The 17,925-nt window shown below is 41.7% G+C and overlaps 1 protein-coding gene across 5 annotated transcripts in view; it reads right to left on the bottom strand.

Annotated features, from left to right (window-relative positions):
* The window catches only part of RABGAP1L (RAB GTPase activating protein 1 like), a 133,943-nt gene that overhangs the window by 16,128 nt on the left and 99,890 nt on the right, over positions 1–17,925 (bottom strand). For 3 of the 5 annotated variants that reach the window (XM_033151247.1, XM_033151249.1, XM_033151250.1), the window contains one exon: positions 8,354–8,446. In XM_033151247.1, the coding sequence (XP_033007138.1) occupies positions 8,354–8,446 (93 nt within the window). Of the gene's footprint in view, positions 1–1,849; positions 1,953–7,796; positions 8,116–8,353; positions 8,447–17,925 lie in introns of those variants that run through there. The other 2 variants (XM_033151248.1, XM_033151251.1) reach the window with 2 other exon arrangements.

The raw sequence follows: 17,925 nt of genomic DNA, 5'->3' as shown, positions 1-17,925 counted from the left end.
GCTCATGTCTGGTCCCCTGGAGTGGGGGGAAGCTTAGAAAAATGTAAGCATTTTTTTTTGGCATATATATCATCCAAAACAGCCCTGACACAGGTGGGAGTAGCGAGAACTAGCCTGGCCAGTGAGATTTCTCCTACGGTGGGTGGCTTGACAGCTCCAGAAGGGGTGAGGAGCCTGCTTGCTGTCCCATTGCAACAATGGCATGCAGTCTCTAAAGTTGTTCTACTCTCTTTCCTATGCCCCAATCCCTAGCTGTGATGTGTTGGGTGGTTTAGAGGGGGGGATGAAAAGGTAATAATAATAATAATAATAATAATAATAATAATAATAATAATAATAGGAAATATTTTGTTTTACACTGGTGACCTTGAGAAGCTCACAAAAAAGCCCTGAAAGGTCTGATCTGGGAGGGCAGGGTAGCTCCTCCGCCTGAAGAAGATCATCCTTATTGGCTCTGCTGCTGTCCTGGGGATGGGGCTCATCCTGAAGGTTTGGAACACCCTTCAGGAGCTACAGGAGAATTCTGGGACTCACTGCAACTACTTCTATAATTAAACCGTGAAGCTGTGGAGTGAAGCCCAGCATGAGATAAGGGAAGCGGAAAAAATTGTGCTAAGATGTGAACGCAACCTAACACTAAAGTTCTTCCTGAATCTGTAAGGCATACTTCCAAGTGCAATCGCAAACTAGAGTTACACCTAAAATAAATAAGTAAACGCCCACAACTGTTTTCGGCCACAAGACATAAGAAAATATCACTTAAAGAAAGCTAGCTGGCAAGGGTGGGAAAAGCTGGCAACTCTTTTGCCTAGGTAAAAAAAGATTCCAAATTCTGTGTAAATTGTGGACTGATTAACTGTAGCAATGGGGCATCAATGGGGCCTTTCCCTTATCTCAGTGGAACCCTGAAGAAATAAGCCACCCCTTCTCACTCACTGCCCTCATGGTGAGACTGGGCTTTCCCACCCCACAAATTTGTTTAGAAAAAACAAGATATGTGACTGACTGCTAAGTCCAAGGGAGCTTTTCTACATGAGCAACAATTGGCTTTACATCTTTTGTTATCTGCTTACCAAAAGCTTTGGTGTTTGCAAAGCAAGTAGCACAAACGTGAACTTCAGGTGCCTGGCTATTCATTTACAGACAAGTGAGCAAGCAAGCTGTGTGGTAGGAATTGCAGTGTCCTCCTATTCTACACTATTTTAAAAAAATGGTCAAATTTAAAAATAGAGATGCTGTAGCAAATGACTGAATGAAAGCCCTCTGGTCAAAACTAATTTTTTTGGCTGATGGTCACTATCAAGCTGCCTTTAGTCCTTTGTGCTGCAGAATTAAATCACTGAGTATGGTTTCTACATCGTCCCCCCAATGTTCCCCTAGGGAGCAATTATATTATGTCAGAATGAGCCCTTGCTCTCTGCAAAGGAGTTATAATTCTTCTTGAAATAATCGTTTTTAAAATGCTTAAATCCTGAGAAAATTGAGAATCCCAGAGGGAAAAGAACTTAAATTATGCATCTCAAGGAATACACAGGTTCATTCTGTTGCCTCTAGGAAAGTTTTAGATTCACTTTAAATATAACCCAGCTGTAAATACTATTACATTCTGGAAGAAAACATTTATGAACATGCTAGCCAATTTAAAGATATGTAAACAGAGACTTCTTGTACTAACCCTCCAGTACTAGTTACTACTACTAATACTACAACACCCCCAATCCAAGTTGTAGCATTAATAGAGGGAATGAAGTCGAGGAAATTGCTTGTTATGAGCTGTCAAGAAGGACACTGCATTTCCAAAACAGAGAGCAAAATATGTAATACAGTAACACAGAGATATGAAACTTACCTCCATACAAGTCACAGAACAACTACTGCTTTCAATCATAGATATAAAGTTGAGAGAGAGAGAGAAGTAATCCAGTGAAATTTAAATATCAACCAACAATAATTAGGAGGCAGGGACAAAAACTAGCTTGGGAGAGTGCTCTGTGAGGGGGCTTGGCTTTTTTCCTTTTGCTTTTTAAAAAGGATATAACCTCTTCCAGCTGTGACCTATTAAAGGCAACATTTGATTAAAAAGAGGAAGCTTGAAACAAGAAGACAAGTTCCAACTCAGGAAAGCTGCAATACATTTAACTCCACCCTCAACTATCCTCACTCAGCACAGAGAACGAACATGTAGACTGATGCAAATAGATTACAATATTGTTCCTAAAGCTGGGTGTAACTCGATGTGTCACACCCCTTGCTAAACGCCTTCATTGTATTTCATTGCAACAGAGCGACTATTTGGACGCCGAGTTGCTTCAATATGGGTAGTTGTTAAAATTAGTAAGAAAACCAGAACCTTGGGTATGCACTGGTTTGAAATGCAGCCAAAAAGGAGAACGGTTAAACGTAAGATAAATTATTGCAAGCCATTAAGACTGCCAAAATATAAAAGCTAAAGTTAGACTATGTGCTTTGCGGAACACATCACAACGTTTTTTCCACTGTGTCGTCTGTTGCTATGAGCAATTTAAGCGCACAGTCATCCAGAATGCCATTATTTAGAAATTGTTCTTCAGAAAGAAAAACGGAATTCAATATGGGATTATTTTCCCCCACTCTTGCAGTCAGGGAGAGCAGCAGCAACACAGAATAGAATTTATTTCAGTAACCATATATCATGTGGTAAAAGGGATCAACTAGGTCTTGCCATTGGACAGAGTGAAATGGCTCCATGCGTGTCTTATTTTGTCTGCCGCAAAGCAAGAGCAGACTGTTGTTTATTATTATTGCATTTTTTATTCCCAGGGAAGGGGAAGAGGCATTTTCAGCTATAGGTGCCAAATAACTGAAATCCTGGAATGCCAGGACCCACTTTTATACCAAACATACATTTGTGGACCAATTTCTTTTCTTCCTCCCCTCCCCCCACCCATATTTATATGGCGGTAAGTGCTGCTGTTGAGCCATGAACCATAGTGGGCCCCAGCCCACCAGCTGACAACCAGTGAGCCAAACTGACTCGGACTGAAGTTCTGAATAAAAGGCAGGTTTCCACATTCCTAATCCTAAGCATGATTAGTCAGAAGCAAGTTTCACAGAATCAGGGGGCCACTAGTGGCGCTGTGGGTTAAACCACAGAGCCTAGGGCTTGCCGATCAGAAGGTCGGCGGTTCAAATCCCTGCGACAGGGTGAGCGCCCGTTGCTCGGTCCCAACTCCTGCCCACCTAGCAGTTCGAAAGCACGTCAAAGTGCAAGTAGATAAATAGGAACCGCTCTGGCGGGAAGGTAAACGGTGTTTCCATGTGCTGCTCTGGTTCGTCAGAAGCGGCTTAGTCATGCTGGCCACATGACCTGGAAAAACTGACCGTGGACAAATGTCGGCTCCCTCGGCCAGTAAAGCGAGTTGAGCGCCGCAACCCCAGAGTTGTCCGCCACTGGACCTAATGGTCAGGGGTCCCTTTACCTTTACCTTTATACCAGTAAAGTATGTTTGGAATTGTACAAGACCAATATATTTTGGTGTCAAGGTGGAAAATCCAAATGTCACACCTCAGAACCTGCTAAAACTTTCTCCTCTACAAGTCACATTTAAAATGAACTTAGGCTGTACTTTTGCACAGCTTCTGAATACTTCCAACTTTACAATTTGACTGGTTGCTTTAAATCACACACTCATAAGATATGGGCTCCCAGTGAATCAAGAGAGGGCAGACTGATTCTTATGTCTAGCTGGCAGCTTCCAAATTCTGAGGACAAGTGCCTGAACATTGCAGTTGCTCCTGCAACACACTAGTTTAAAAGATTAAAAGGACAGTAGTGTATTAATACCCAAGACTGGAGCTAGGGGTGATGCATTACCCCTTCAAAGGTAATAGAGGACTCTGTAACAGCAGGGTTTGGTTAACACAGGCATATTAATCAGTGATGGTGTCAAAGTTCAACAGTATCTAGCTGCCAATGCAAATGTATCTAGTTCACAATAAGCATAGGTTTCTAAAAAATCAGGATGTGCAGGACGAATCTCTTCTTCTTGTTGTTGTTGTTGGAGTAACAAGCTTGGTGGATCAGGGGGATGCTGTGGACATAGTGTATCTTGATTTCAGTAAGGCTTTGACAAAGTCCCCCATGATATTCTTGCGAGGAAGCTGGTAAAATGTGGGTTGAATGAAGTAACTGTTAGGTGGATTTGTAGCTGGTTGGCAGACCAAGCCCAAAGAGTACTCATTAATTGTTCCTCATCATCCTGGAAAAAGTGACAAGTGGGGTGCCACAGGGTTCTGCCCTGGGCCCATTGTTGTTCAACGTCTTTATAAACAACTTGGATGAAGGAATTGAGGGGATGCTCATCATTTTTGCAGATGACACCAAACTGGGAGGAGTAGCTAATGCCGCAGATGACAAAATCAAAATTCAATTTGACCTTAACAGATTGGAGAACTGGGCGCAAGCTAACAAAATGTGTTTCAACAGGGACAAATGTAAGGTTATGCACTTAGGCAGGAAGAACCAGATGCACAAATAGAAGATAGGGAACACCTGGCTTACTAGCAGTACATGTGAAAAGGATCTAGGGGCCTTGGTGGACCACAAGCTTAACATGAGTAAAAAGTGTGAGGCAGAAGAAAAAAGAAAAGAAAAAAGGTTATTCTATTCTAGGCTGCATCAACAGAAGTATTGTGTCCAGATCAAGGGAAGTAACAATACCACTCTATTCTGCCTTGGTCAGACAACACCTGGAATACTGTGTCCAACTCTGGACACCACAATTTAAGAAGGATGTTGACAAGCTGGAATGTGTACAGAGGAGGGCAAACAAGATGATCAAGGGACTTTGAAACCAAGCCTTATGAGGAACGATGGAAGGAGTTGGTTATGTTTAGCCTGGAAAAGAGGAGAGTGAGATGAAGTATGATAGCCATTTTCAAATATCTCAAGGGCTGTCACATGGAAGAGGGAACAAGCTTGTTTTCTCTTGCTCTGGAGGATAGGACTCAAACCAATGGCTAAGAAAGGAGATTCCAACTAAACATCAGGAAGAACTTTCTGACAGTAACAAATGGTCAATAGAGGAACTGTCTCCCTTGGGAGGTTGTGGAGTCTCCTTCATTGGAGGTTTTTACGCAGAGGTTGGATGGCCATCCATCATGGATGCTTTAGCTAAGATTTTTGCATTGCAGGGGGTTGGACTAGATGACCCTTGGGGTCCCTTCCAACTTTACAGTTCTATGAATCTAAGCAAATGTATTTCGAAGAAGCTTCTCTTGTTCCTGAATATTGTCTCCTGATCACATCAGAAGAAAATCTGAATCAAGAATATTATGTCTATTATTTGTCTAAGCCAGACAATAAATGTATTATCATTTGTATTTGTGGAAGGAAAGTCTATCTCATTCCGAAATTAACACCAGCTTTTGAAAAGAGATACATAATTTACAGTCTTAACCCTTTGTTGACAAGTGCACCCTAACAGCACTGGGAAAGAGTAAAAAAACTTGCCTTTGTCTTCTACAACTACATGGTCCAGGTTAGTCCTCAACCTTGAAATGTAGATCACCCTATGAGTCACAACTCCTTAACTTAATAAAAAAAAAAATCAGTGTTTTTATTCTCAATACTTTTTGTGGTCGGAACCCCTGCTGAAATGCCAGGGACAACTGAAAAATAACACAAAATACTAGGGGGCAAAGAAACCCTGCAAAATGCTGTTCAAATGGATAAGTTACTCATCATGCACACAGGTGCATAATGCTGAACCTGTTCCACCGACTTCTAGTGAGGAAGGAGCACAGAGGACGACAAAAACAATTATTTACACTAAAGCAATATTTTTTACTAATTGCAGAAAAAGCAAATTAGTCACCTTCTGTAACATGAACACAAACAGTATCAGGGACCAATAATACTGCAGAGGTTTACATTATTTTAAAAACATAACTTAAAAAAAATCCAGTTAGAACTTTCCTTGTGATCCAGCAAAACTCACAAATCCTGTTTCTGGGGACACTGCAACCCCAAACGTATCTGAAAATGTTTGTTAGCAACCAACACCCTCAAGCTGGTGGTATGAAGTGGTGAAAGTTCACCTTATGCAATACAAACTAAGTTTATGCAACAAAGAAAGTACCCGCCATTGTCATATTGAAACCATGCCTCTCCCAGCCCTTTAAGGCATCTGCCTGTGTGTGCACCTTTTCATAGTAAACAAGGATAACTAGTAATATAGCTACAGGTAGGTAGCTGTGTTGGTCTGCCATAGTCAAAACAAAATAAATTAATATAGTAATTAGTAATATAGCTGTAATACAGGCGCCCTCTGGAGGAAAGATTTTACCTGACCAATGAGGATGTATGTGCAAGGATTTGGGTTTCACCTTAACTGCCAACGGATGTTTTTGTAGAAGGGCATGGCATATTTTACATTTAGAGTAAACAGTCAGCCCAAACTAGCAAGGAAACATCTTCATGCTAGAATCCTACATTTTTCTCAACATAACTAACAACCACATATTTTACCTCCCCTTAATGGACTGCAAAAAGATCAAACTTATCCATCCTTAAGGATATCAGCCCTGAGTGCTCACTAGAAGGACAGATCCTGAAGTTGAGGCTCCAGTACTTTGGCCACCTCATGAGAAGAGAAGACTCCCTGGAAAAGACCCTGATGTTGGGGAAGATGGAGGGCACAAGGAGAAGGGGAGGAGAGAGGATGAGATGGTTGGACAGTGTTCTCGAAGCTACTAACATGAGTTTGGCCAAACTGCGGGAGGCAGTGAAGGATAGGGGTGCCTGGAGTGCTCTGGTCCATGGGGTCACGAAGAGTCGGACACGACTGAACGACTGAACAACAACAATGTCTTGTGGTAGAAAACAAAAAAGGGGGGATCATTCCCTAAGTGCTTCTTCTTTTCAGATATATTTGTACACAGCTTGCTCTTTGTAGGTTTTGCCCAGGCATGGATCACCAAGTATGGAAATTTGCAGTATGTACAGATTTTAATATTTCTCTTAGTAGGCAGTCAATGTGGTATTGACAAATTTCTGAGCAACAAAGCCTATTTTAGAAACGGACTGCAGTATGACAAATCTGCTCATCACAAAATGGCAGAGACTTCCGCAGAAGTAGCTTAATGAACTAACATTCCCGATCAATACTTTAATTAAACAAACAGAAAACAATCAATATATGTCACACTACCATGACCATACTAACCAGAACACCATGAAAAATTTCTTCTGACCTAGAATCCAAGCTATGCTTCAGATCAATGTAATAAAAGAATAAAAACATCCTGTTTGTGGGGGGTTGGTTTATCAATTCTTAGAAGAAAGGGGTAATATGGATTTATTTCTGTTGCATTTCTCACAAGGACCACAAATAGGTATTAGGACACCATATTAATAAAATTCAGTCAGGGGGTGTTTTATTTTATTAGAGCAGTTATACATGATGCAAGCCTTCAGACTTGATACTTGGCACTCGCATAGTGCACTTCAAGTACTCGAAGTGCTTCACATACATTATCTCAATAATCCTTACAACAGCCCTGTAAGGTAGGCCAGCATGATTATTACCACATTATCGATGCCAAACTGAGCCTGAGGGTATAGTGGCTTGTGGAATGAATTTGTGGCTGAGACGGGATTTGAAACAGGAACTTCCTGCTCACTTAGCCACTATGCTACATCATGACTTTTTGAGGCCTGGGAGTTCAGAACGAAGGGAGAATAAAAATGGGTGAGACAAGCAAGGCTTCACCTAAATAAGGACTTTCATTTTATCCTTGCTTAGGACAACCATGACTTAAGAAAAACTTGGCCCAATAAAAGATAATATTTCACCTATTCTGTGCCTCTCATTATGTGTGATAAACACAACTATAAACATGAACAAATTATGAGGAAGATTTGCACCACAGAGAGTGAAAGGTCAATCTTGGAAGCATGCACCTTCCAAAATGTGTCTGTGGTACTGAACCACACAGAGCTTTGTCTAAAAGCATAATATATTTCCTCCTTTGTCTGTCAGTGGTAGAGAATCTCTCTCTCTCTCTCTCTCTCAGGATCCCATGCAGTTTCCCAGAAAAGTTCAACAGCAGAAGTGTTACCTACAAACATATAAACTGAAAGAATAAAAAATATTATGTGGCAGGCTTTATGGTGCCTTCTAATTATTTTAAACAAAATATAAATGCATATTTTCAAACAACAGAAAGTGCCTGAAGTGTGCCTTTTAAAATAAACATATAACACACTACTGTTGAAAACAATACTAGAAAACCTACTTTCAGCTTGTGAAGGTGATCCCGTTTTGGCTAAGTGGGTCAATGGAAGTTGTCTGAATACTTTGCATCCCATTACCTTGTATCTGTCCAGAGGGTCTTCCTGCTGCAGCTGGTTCTCTCGCATCATCTGATACTCCCTCTCATATTTCTTCAGCTTCTTTGTGGGCACCTACAGGGGGACAAAAACTAATGTTAGTGATGTTAAGAGCAACACTTGGGAGTAGGGGCTGGGAGAAAAATGAGACAAATTGCTGTGCCAACACAGAGAGAGGGTAACAAAAGATCCGGACATTCCCTACTGAAGTTCAGTAAATGAGCAACATTAACTTGTTAAAGTCTGTCTCTGAAATTCAAGCAAGGTGAAACTAAAGTGAAACTGTATATAATCCCCTGGTGGGCAGAATTATGGGAGGAAAAGTAGAGGGCTCTACATGAAGAAATTGACAACGACAACAACAACCCATCCTTCACCCTATGTTCCAGGGCAGGTTACAACGTTAAAATTCAGTATTTTAAACAACTTAAAAACACAAAAAATTAGGAGGTCCTAAATTTTTGCTGGAGGAGTCTCTTGAGAGTCCCATGGACTGCAAGAAGATCAAACCTATCCATTCTTAAAGAAATCAGCCCTGAATGCTCACTGGAAGGACAGATCCTGAAGTTGAGGCTCCAGTACTTTGGCCACCTCATGAGAAGAGAAGACTCCCTGGAAAAGACCCTGATGTTGGGAAAGATGGAGGGCACAAGGAGAAGGGGACGACAGAGGATGAGATGGTTGGACAGTGTTCTCGAAGCTACTAACATGAGTCTAGCCAAACTGAGAGAGGCAGTGAAGGATAGGCGTGCCTGGCGTGCTCTGGTCCATGGGGTCACGAAGAGTCGGACACAACTGAACGACTGAACAACAAAAACACACTGCAGATACCAAAAGCCAGGGTAAAGAGGTATGTCTTCAGTATTCTCTGCAAGCGGTATAATGAAGGTGCCAGACACACCTCTGTGGGAAGGGAGGTTCACAGCTAAGGAGCCACCGCAGTGAATGCCCTCCCTCCCATGAGCTTCTGGGGGTGAGGGAACTACCAAGAAGGTGCTGATCTCAGCACCCAAGAGGGTTCGTAGGAGCCTAAGTGATTTAGGGATTTAAAAACTAATGTGAGCACCTTGAATTGGGCCTGGAAACAAACTTGCAACCAGGGCAGCAGTTTTAAAGCAGAGGCTATATGAGATATAAACGGAGCCCTAGCCAGCAATCTGGCTGCTGCATATTGGACCAACTGAAGTTTTCAAATCATCTTCACCGGCAGCCCCATGTGGAGCACATTGCAGTAATCTAACCTGGAAATTAACTACAGCATGGAGTGCAGTAGGCAAGTCATCTCTAAAAGGGGCTGCAGCTGGCAGACCAATTAGAGCAGAAAAAGGCACTCCTAGGCACTGAGGTCACCTGAGCCTCTAGTCAGTGTTGAATTGAGGAGCACTCCCAAATTGCAAACTTGCTCCTTCCAAGGGAGTGCAACCCTATCCAGGACGGGCTACTTTCCTACCTCCTGGACATAAGCATCTAGAATACATAACACCTCTTTTCAGGATTCAGCTTCAGTTTATTGACCTACATCCAAGCCCTCACTACCTCCAAGCACCTCTCTGATTCAGATGGAATGAAAGATAGAGCTGGATGTCACCTGCATTATTATGACAGTTCACTCAAAATCTCCTGATGGTGTATGAAGCTGGGCTGATTACAGTTTGTTGTAAGCCAGAATTTTTACTCTTGACAAAATTCAGGATTCATCTCTGACAAAATCCTGCTCCTGGCCATGCAGAAGAAGGTATCACATATGTAGCACTAAACCATGGTTTGATGCTAGATGTGATCACTAATAGTGTGCCAACAGATATTAAGTTAACTTCTACTGAATCAAACAATAGCATCAGCACAACTGCTCTTGGGGAGAGAAGGTGGAACTGCAGTCTTAATGTTGCTCTTTCAAATGACTTTGTCAATTTCTTTCCATAAGAAGAAATTCCGGATTTGCAATAATGTTCAGTTTTTACAAGTGAAGATAAAACAGAAGGCAAAAGCCTCCCTTCCCTAGCTACCGCAGACAATCTTAAAACGTAAAGGGACCCCTGACGATTAGGTCCAGTCGTGTCCGACTCTGGGGTTGCGGTGCTCATCTCGCATTACTGGCCGAGGGAGCCGGCGTACAGCTTTCGGGTCATGTGGCCAGCATGACAAAGCTGCTTCTGGTGAACCAGAACAGTGCACGGAAACGCCATTTACCTCCCCGCTGGAGCGGTCCCTATTTATCTACTTGCACTTTGACATGCTTTCAAACTGCTAGGTGGGCAGGAGCTGGGACCGAGCAATGGGAGCTCACCCCGTCACGGGGATTCGAACCGCCGACCTTCTGATCAGCAAGCCCTAGGCTCTGTGGTTTAACCCACAGCGCCACCTGCATCCATAAGACAATCTTCTTGTTGTTGTTGTTCAGTCGTTCAGTCGTGTCCGACTCTTTGTGACCCCATGGACCAGAGCACGCCAGGCACGCCTATCCTTCACTGCCTCTCGCAGTTTGGCCAAACTCATGCCAGTCGCTTCGAGAACACTGTCGAGACAGTGTTCTCGAAGACAATCTTAATTCAGTATAATTCAGAGGCAAAAAAATGCATCAATGTCATCAGTCAGGAAAAAAGAGGGGCAGACGTAAGCAAATAAAAGTTTTTAAAACCCATATTCTTTTTCCTATATATCCTTGGCTTTTAAAACTCTGGTCACACACTTAAAATCCAGATCCTGAAGAACAGATGCAAAGCACATCAGACTGCCTTCTATGCCCTCCTCAGCATGCTGATGTTTTGTGCATGGGGACACAGCAGATTCCTAACATGTTGCTAGGATACCTCTCAGCAAATGCACATCTTATATTCCCTGATGTTTTGCCACTACCCTTCTGTCAACAGAAGCAAGACGATAACAGAAAATACAGGGTAGTGTATAAGCTGGTGTGGAAAGCATTGCCACTAAGGCAAAAGAAGATTCGAGAGTTTGCAGGGGCAGTGTCAGAAACACTGACGTTGGCTTTTGAGGGAACAGCAATAAGTAACATTGCTGTTAATTGCTAGTGAATGGCGTGCATAGCAGGAAGGAGCAGCAGCATATCTTAGGCTCATGCACTCTCCTCCATCTTGGAAGCTTTGCTTTCAGATTTGGTTAATAATGGGTCACTGCATAGTTTTGATAGTTTAACTAATACCCAGTATTATTAAGAGGAAATTAAGTTATTAATTAACACTTAAATAAAGTTTTAGCTGAATCTCTATGCTGCATATGTATTAACCAAAAATTGATTTAAAATGTTATTCTTGAAGGACTGTTTAGAATAGATATTGTTCAAATTGCAGCAGTTGCTGCCTCATTTTTATCGTTTTTACTGTTTTATGTCGAGTTGCTCCAAATTGTATGTTCTGTTTGCTTTGTCTGTTTTGTTTTGATATGGGCCAATGGCCGTAATAAATTTACTACTACTACAGATTTGGTTAACCAGTTTGTTGTGTCATAAAGCCCAAATAACTGCAGTTAACATTAACTATGGCTGGTTTCAAACAAGCCAACTTCAAAGCATGTTTGCTGAAGCGCACTTGCTGAAACAAATATAAGTCAATGTTAACCACCCCTCTGGGTCCAGGTAACATGCCACACAGCGGTTAACCAAAATTGAAAGCCCTGTGGGAGGAGAAGGGAGGATGTGTTCAAATCCATGGCTCACTGTGGCTTGTTTCTGCTCATGACTTGTGAATGTGTTTACCATAACATAGAAATGAGTGTACATTTATCACTAGCCTGTGTGTCCAAGCTCCAATTCCATGTTTAGCTCCATTACAGAGGTCGGAAAGTAGGTGGAGCTTTCATTCTGTAGTCTATTCGAAACAGGCAAACAAATGCTTCATTGCCAAATCAATATTAATTGGGGAACTTTTTAAAATCACAAATACAATATTTCAAATTGTCTTTCAGTTATAGAAAGCTCAGCTCAGATTCTATATAATTTTGCTCAGATCAGAATCTAACATAACAAATTATGATCACATACAACCCATGGTCTCATACTACAAGTTATTAATCAATTGGTTCCAATTAATAACCTGCTTTGCATAGAATACACTAATTAGAGTAAAAGAAATATAATATACCCTAAGAGATTTATGCTTGAAAGAATGAATGTAGAAGTCAGTTAGAGAAAATTATCCCATGTTTTTTGGATGCTTCTATTGTCCTCCCGAAAACAGTAATACTGTATTGCTATTAAGTGTGAAGAGATATGTTGTCTCAGCACGTTAGGCTCAAAGTTACATTCTGCTCAAGGGAGAGGAAAAAGCCAAAGTAAAATTTCAATGAGGGACAAGAGACCCATTTGTTTTACTGTTAAAGTGTAAGAAATCTAATCAAGGGACTCAACATACCAGACCTGACGCAGCAGACAAGCCAAAACTGGAAATTTCTTACTATGAATTTTTGTTTACTGAAGTCTCCTGGAGGGCAATCCGAAGAACAATCCAAATGGGAAGACAATCCAAATAATGAATTCTATGAGAGGTGCTTAATCATACACAAAAGCCCCCAGAAGAAAGAAAGGAAAGGTCCACTGCAATTCTGGAAGTGTAGCCATTAAGGGAGTACTGGGGAAACAGCTTCTTAATTACTTCCTCCCATGTTGCTCTGGCAATGTTTGATGCAGACCTTAACTACTTCAACAATCCCACCAAAGTGATTCCTGCACCTAAATATTATCAGAGCAGAGTGGAAAGACAGCATTCATCGGGGAAGGAGTGACATCATAGAATCTTACAGCTTCAAGGGACCCAAGGGTCATCTTGCCCAACCCCCTTCTTATTGTATTTTTTTATTTTTATTGACACTGCCCACAAAGTTCCCCTATCACAGGAGTGGTATGAGAAGACGTCAGAAGAAAATGGCTTCCAGGCTGCCACAGTAATATAGGAATTCTATAGAAGATCTCAAAGTAGCTGTCTTAATACAAAGGAATTTCAGAAATAGACTGGAAAGAGAAGTGGCTGAATTGCAACTAATCACCAAACTTAAAACCATGGAGAAACCTGGTCTGAACAAAGACATTGGATTCTTATCTCATTATACATGACAAAGCTATCTTTAGCCATCTCACCCCTTACCTTTCCCTGTAAGACCAATTGAAGTCGTTAAGAGTCGTCAACAGGTTTTCCACACCTACAGGTAATCACCCATTCCTACCACCCTTCTGAGTAATACCCCTCCCCACTCCCTCACTATATTTAAGGGTCTGGTGACTTCCGTTTCAGTGTATCTGAAGAAGTGTGCATGCACACGAAAGCCTATACATACCAAGAACAAACTTAGTTGGTCTCTAAGGTGCTACTGGAAGGAATTTTTATTTTATTTTGTTTTGACTATGGCAGACCAACACGGCTACCTACCTGTAACTGGTAATATAGGAATTGTTACAGTTACAGCTAGGTAGCCGTGTTGGTCTGCCAACAGAAAAAATTCTTCCAGTAGCACCTTAGAGACCAACTAAGTTTGTTCTTGGTATGAGCTTTCGTGTGCATGCAGACGTCTTCAGATACACTTCAGAAGAAGTGTGCATGCACACGAAAGCTCATACCAAGAACAAACTTAGTTGGTCTCTAAGTTGCTATGTTGTTGTTCAGTCGTTCAGTCGTGTCCGACTCTTCGTGACCCCATGGACCAGAGCACACCAGGCACGCCTATCCTTCACTCCCTCTCGCAGTTTGGCCAAACTCATGTTAGTAGCTTCGAGAACACTGTCTAACCATCTCATCCTCTGCCGTCCCCTTCTCCTTGTGCCCTCCATCTTTCCCAACATCAGAGTCTTTTCTAGGGAGTCTTCTCTTCTCATGAGGTGGCCAAAGTACTGGAGCCTCAACTTCAGGATCTGCCCTTCTAGTGAGCACTCAGGGCTGATTTCTTTGAGAATGGATAGGTTTGATCTTCTTGCAGTCCATGGGACTCTCTTTGTCCATGGAGTTTTCTTGGCAGGGATACTGGAGTGGCTTGCCATTTCCTCCTCCAGCTCCTCCTATAGCTATAGCTATTGCCAGTTCCTCCTATAGCTAAGTTGCTATAGGAAATGTTAATTACTCTGTGACAACAAAACAAGCAAAAACAATGCCATCTTTAAAGTTCCCTGCTGGATTGTGGCCTATCAATGACGAATAGCCATGATGGCTATGCTCTGCCTCCACAGTCAGAAGCAGTAATGCTTCTGAATACCAGTTGATGGAATCCACAGTGCTCTGGTGCTTGGATCCTGATGGGCCACTGAGAGAACAGGAGGCCAGTCTAGTCGGGCTGATCCAGAAGGCTCTTCCTATGTTCTTAACTCCCATCAGCCACAGTAAGCATGGCCAATGGTTACAGATGATAAACTCCCAGCATCCCACAGTCCAACATTGTCTGGAAAGCTACAGGCTCATTGTGGTTCCATATGTCATTTTTAAAAATGACAATTTGCTTTGAGGAAAGTCTAGAATACTTCAAGCTCTAGCTTAGAGCAATTTTAATGTGGCTAAGAAGCAATCCACACCTTCATGACCCAGCACAGCATGCTTAACTCGTAACAAAAATGAACAATTGCAGGGTCTCGTTGCCTTTGTCAGTTATCCTATCTTCTGCTAGCCTTGGAGGACATCAATGCCTAAGTTCTGTTTCCAGCAACGACATATAAAAGTTGGAAGAGCCAGTGAAACCAGTATAATCAGGCCATGGTTCTGTTGACAGCAGAAGAAAAGAGAATAACAGCTACAATTACCAGCTACAATTACAATACTGAGTGGGTGGTGGCAAAGTTATGGTTTCAGAGCAGGAATGGGGAAACCCATGACTCTCCTGATGTTGTTGAATTAAAAGTCCAATCACCCCTGGCCATTGGCCATGCTGAATGGGAGATTGGAATCTGAGTCCATTATGTTTGTATTTGAGTGTGCGCGCACACACACACACACCCCTCTCCAAATGCATCACTGGATTTTTAATTATGTTATTGCACATGCATTTCTTCTATTATCTTTTTCGAGTCATGCTACTGCCTCATACCCTAAAACTGGAATTGGTAATCAGATTACAGTGGTAATATCCACGGTGGTCCCCCAGATAAACAACTGCCAGGGAAAAGGCAGAGGAGTGTAATTTTCAGACATAATGTGCTTTGTTTTTGGTTGTAAAATTTACCGCTAGATTGTGAAATGCTTGCTTTTTGCTTTAAAGGTTCTAGGATGGTCAAAAGTTCATAGGAAGGGGCTGTTTTGTTCAGGAAGTTTTGTACAGGAAGTTGGTATTTGAGAGATTAATGTCTTCATAGGCTTATCGCCAAGAAATAGAATTTCAATGTGCAACATTTATTGTCATAACACTAGGAGCACTGACTCTACAACAATTTGCACAAAATTAGGACTCATCCACACTTCTGTTTGCCCCGGGAAAACCAGCAATTTAGTTCTGAACTGGAACAAAACAGCAATCGGGTATTCTGTGGATTACCTTTTGTTCCAATTTAGCACTAAAGAATGTGTTTTCCAAAGGAAAGTGGCAGGGCAAAGGCAAAACTGCTCAGACCCACACCTAGAAAGCAAGGGACAACTGTTCAGACCTGTGCTTTCTATGCATGGAGGTAACAGTATACTTAGTAACCAGGGTAGGAAAGGCACTGTAAGTAAGTTTTGTTGCTTTTCCACATGGAAAATGGCTTAAGAGAAGCATACTACAATCATCTTCCTCAGCCCACTTCTTTCTTAATAAAATACTTCAAGTCCATTGTCATTCCTTCCAGGAATTAAGCTAACATATGCAAATCACAGCAATCAGACTTACAGCATATTGTTCTTCATAATCCAAGTACTTTTACAAATATTATTCAGAAGCCACTAAATTAGGTATTAGATTATGGATCAATTACCATGAAAAAATGCCTAATAACTGCTTTGTTAACAGGGAACTTCTGCTTGTCATTCCTCAGTTAAGACACAATTGTTCTCAAATAATTCTGCAAGGCACTGGCAGGGCACAGGAGCACAGTGGAACTGAATGTTCCCATCAACAACAGTTTCCATCACTGCCACCAACATTTCTGGATCATTAGCACTCCCAGAAAGAAATCACACAGGACTTGAGTTGGAGCTACAGTCTCTCTCCTTAAAAACATTACAGCAGTGAAGGCTGTGTCTTGGCAGTGACCTCATAGGGTATGCACTTATGACGGCAATTAGGAAACCACTTGCTGTGATGATTTATCATCTGTCCCAGATGCAGTAGCCGATATGTAAGAGGACCTTTCCAGAGGAGGAGATATGTGGAGAAGTTGGCTCTGGAGCTGAGAGGTTACTTTGAAAATATATTTGGCAGACTAAAAATAATCTGCTGTTTGTGATCCTAATGGTGTTAAGGGACCCATATCTTACATGTCTGTTCATGGAAGTACCACCTCTGGGATCTTTAATCTGGAGATGATTCCATACTACAGAGGTTATTCTACTAAATTACTACCAGTTTAGACTTGCCAATACTGTACTTCTTACTTGGAAATATTAGCAAGAACCAATAAATGGCAATATTAGTTATTTACGCAGAATGGTGGACAGGGAGTAAAATGCTTGGCAGCTTGAAGCACCTGTACAGAGATATTGGACAGCACAAACCAAACCCACATGACCTATACAATAAGCTTAAACCGTTAAATTTAGAGAGTCAGAAGTGGAGAGTTTGCCCTGTATGAAGTTCAAGTGGGTGCTAGGAACCAGTTGAACTGCAGCGGAAGCCTAAATGCACCAGGGAAAGAATACAGACAAGTAGGCTCTGCATAATGGGAGGGTTGAAAGGCAGCAAGAAATGACAGCAGCAGGGAGAAGCAAGACACTAATAGCTACCTGTCCCAAGAACTGAAGAGCAAAAAGAAGTAGTTTCCTGAGTTGCACCATGTGACGCTTGCTGCTGTAAGTATTCTGCTGAAATCAAACTTGCCTTCTCTGTTATTTTGCAGTGGCACTCTACTCTTTGAGCCGAGCAAGTTAAAACACACACACTGTTCCAGGATACATGCAGAGTCTAGCTGAACCAAATGTCTTAGTAATAATGGCTATTGCTACACACTACATGTAGGACCTGCAAAGAAAAAGACTGCACAATAAAAGTGCAAAATTTAATAAAAGTGGTCTGCTCATGGTTACCAGTCAGTCATGTTTTCCTCCATTAGACTATTATACAGTACTACACACACATTCCAGTGTTTCTTTTCCAACAGATGCTTAACATTTCTTGGCTCTAGAGCATATTCAGTCCTCACTGAGCTGTTGGGCAGGGGGTAGGGTTGCCCTCTTAGGTTTATTTATTTTAAAAAAAAATTCCCTAAGAATGTTGATACTCCATTATTACTTTAAAATGGGACTAAGAATTTTGATAAGGAGAGGAGAGGGACAGCCATCTTATCAATAGCTGAGAATATAAAATCTTTATCTAAGGGGATCCAGAGAGTCTATAGATTACAAAGCAAAGAGAGATTAAAAATCTACAAAAAATCATAGAACAAACAGAGGAAGAAAATGGAGAGAGGACAGCATAAGGTGTCGTTACAAAAA

This window comes from Lacerta agilis, chromosome 6 (genome assembly GCF_009819535.1).
Source record: "Lacerta agilis isolate rLacAgi1 chromosome 6, rLacAgi1.pri, whole genome shotgun sequence".
Classification (NCBI taxonomy): domain Eukaryota; kingdom Metazoa; phylum Chordata; class Lepidosauria; order Squamata; family Lacertidae; genus Lacerta; species Lacerta agilis.
Note: the sequence above shows the minus strand (reverse complement) of the source record. Positions and strands in the feature narration are given on the sequence as shown.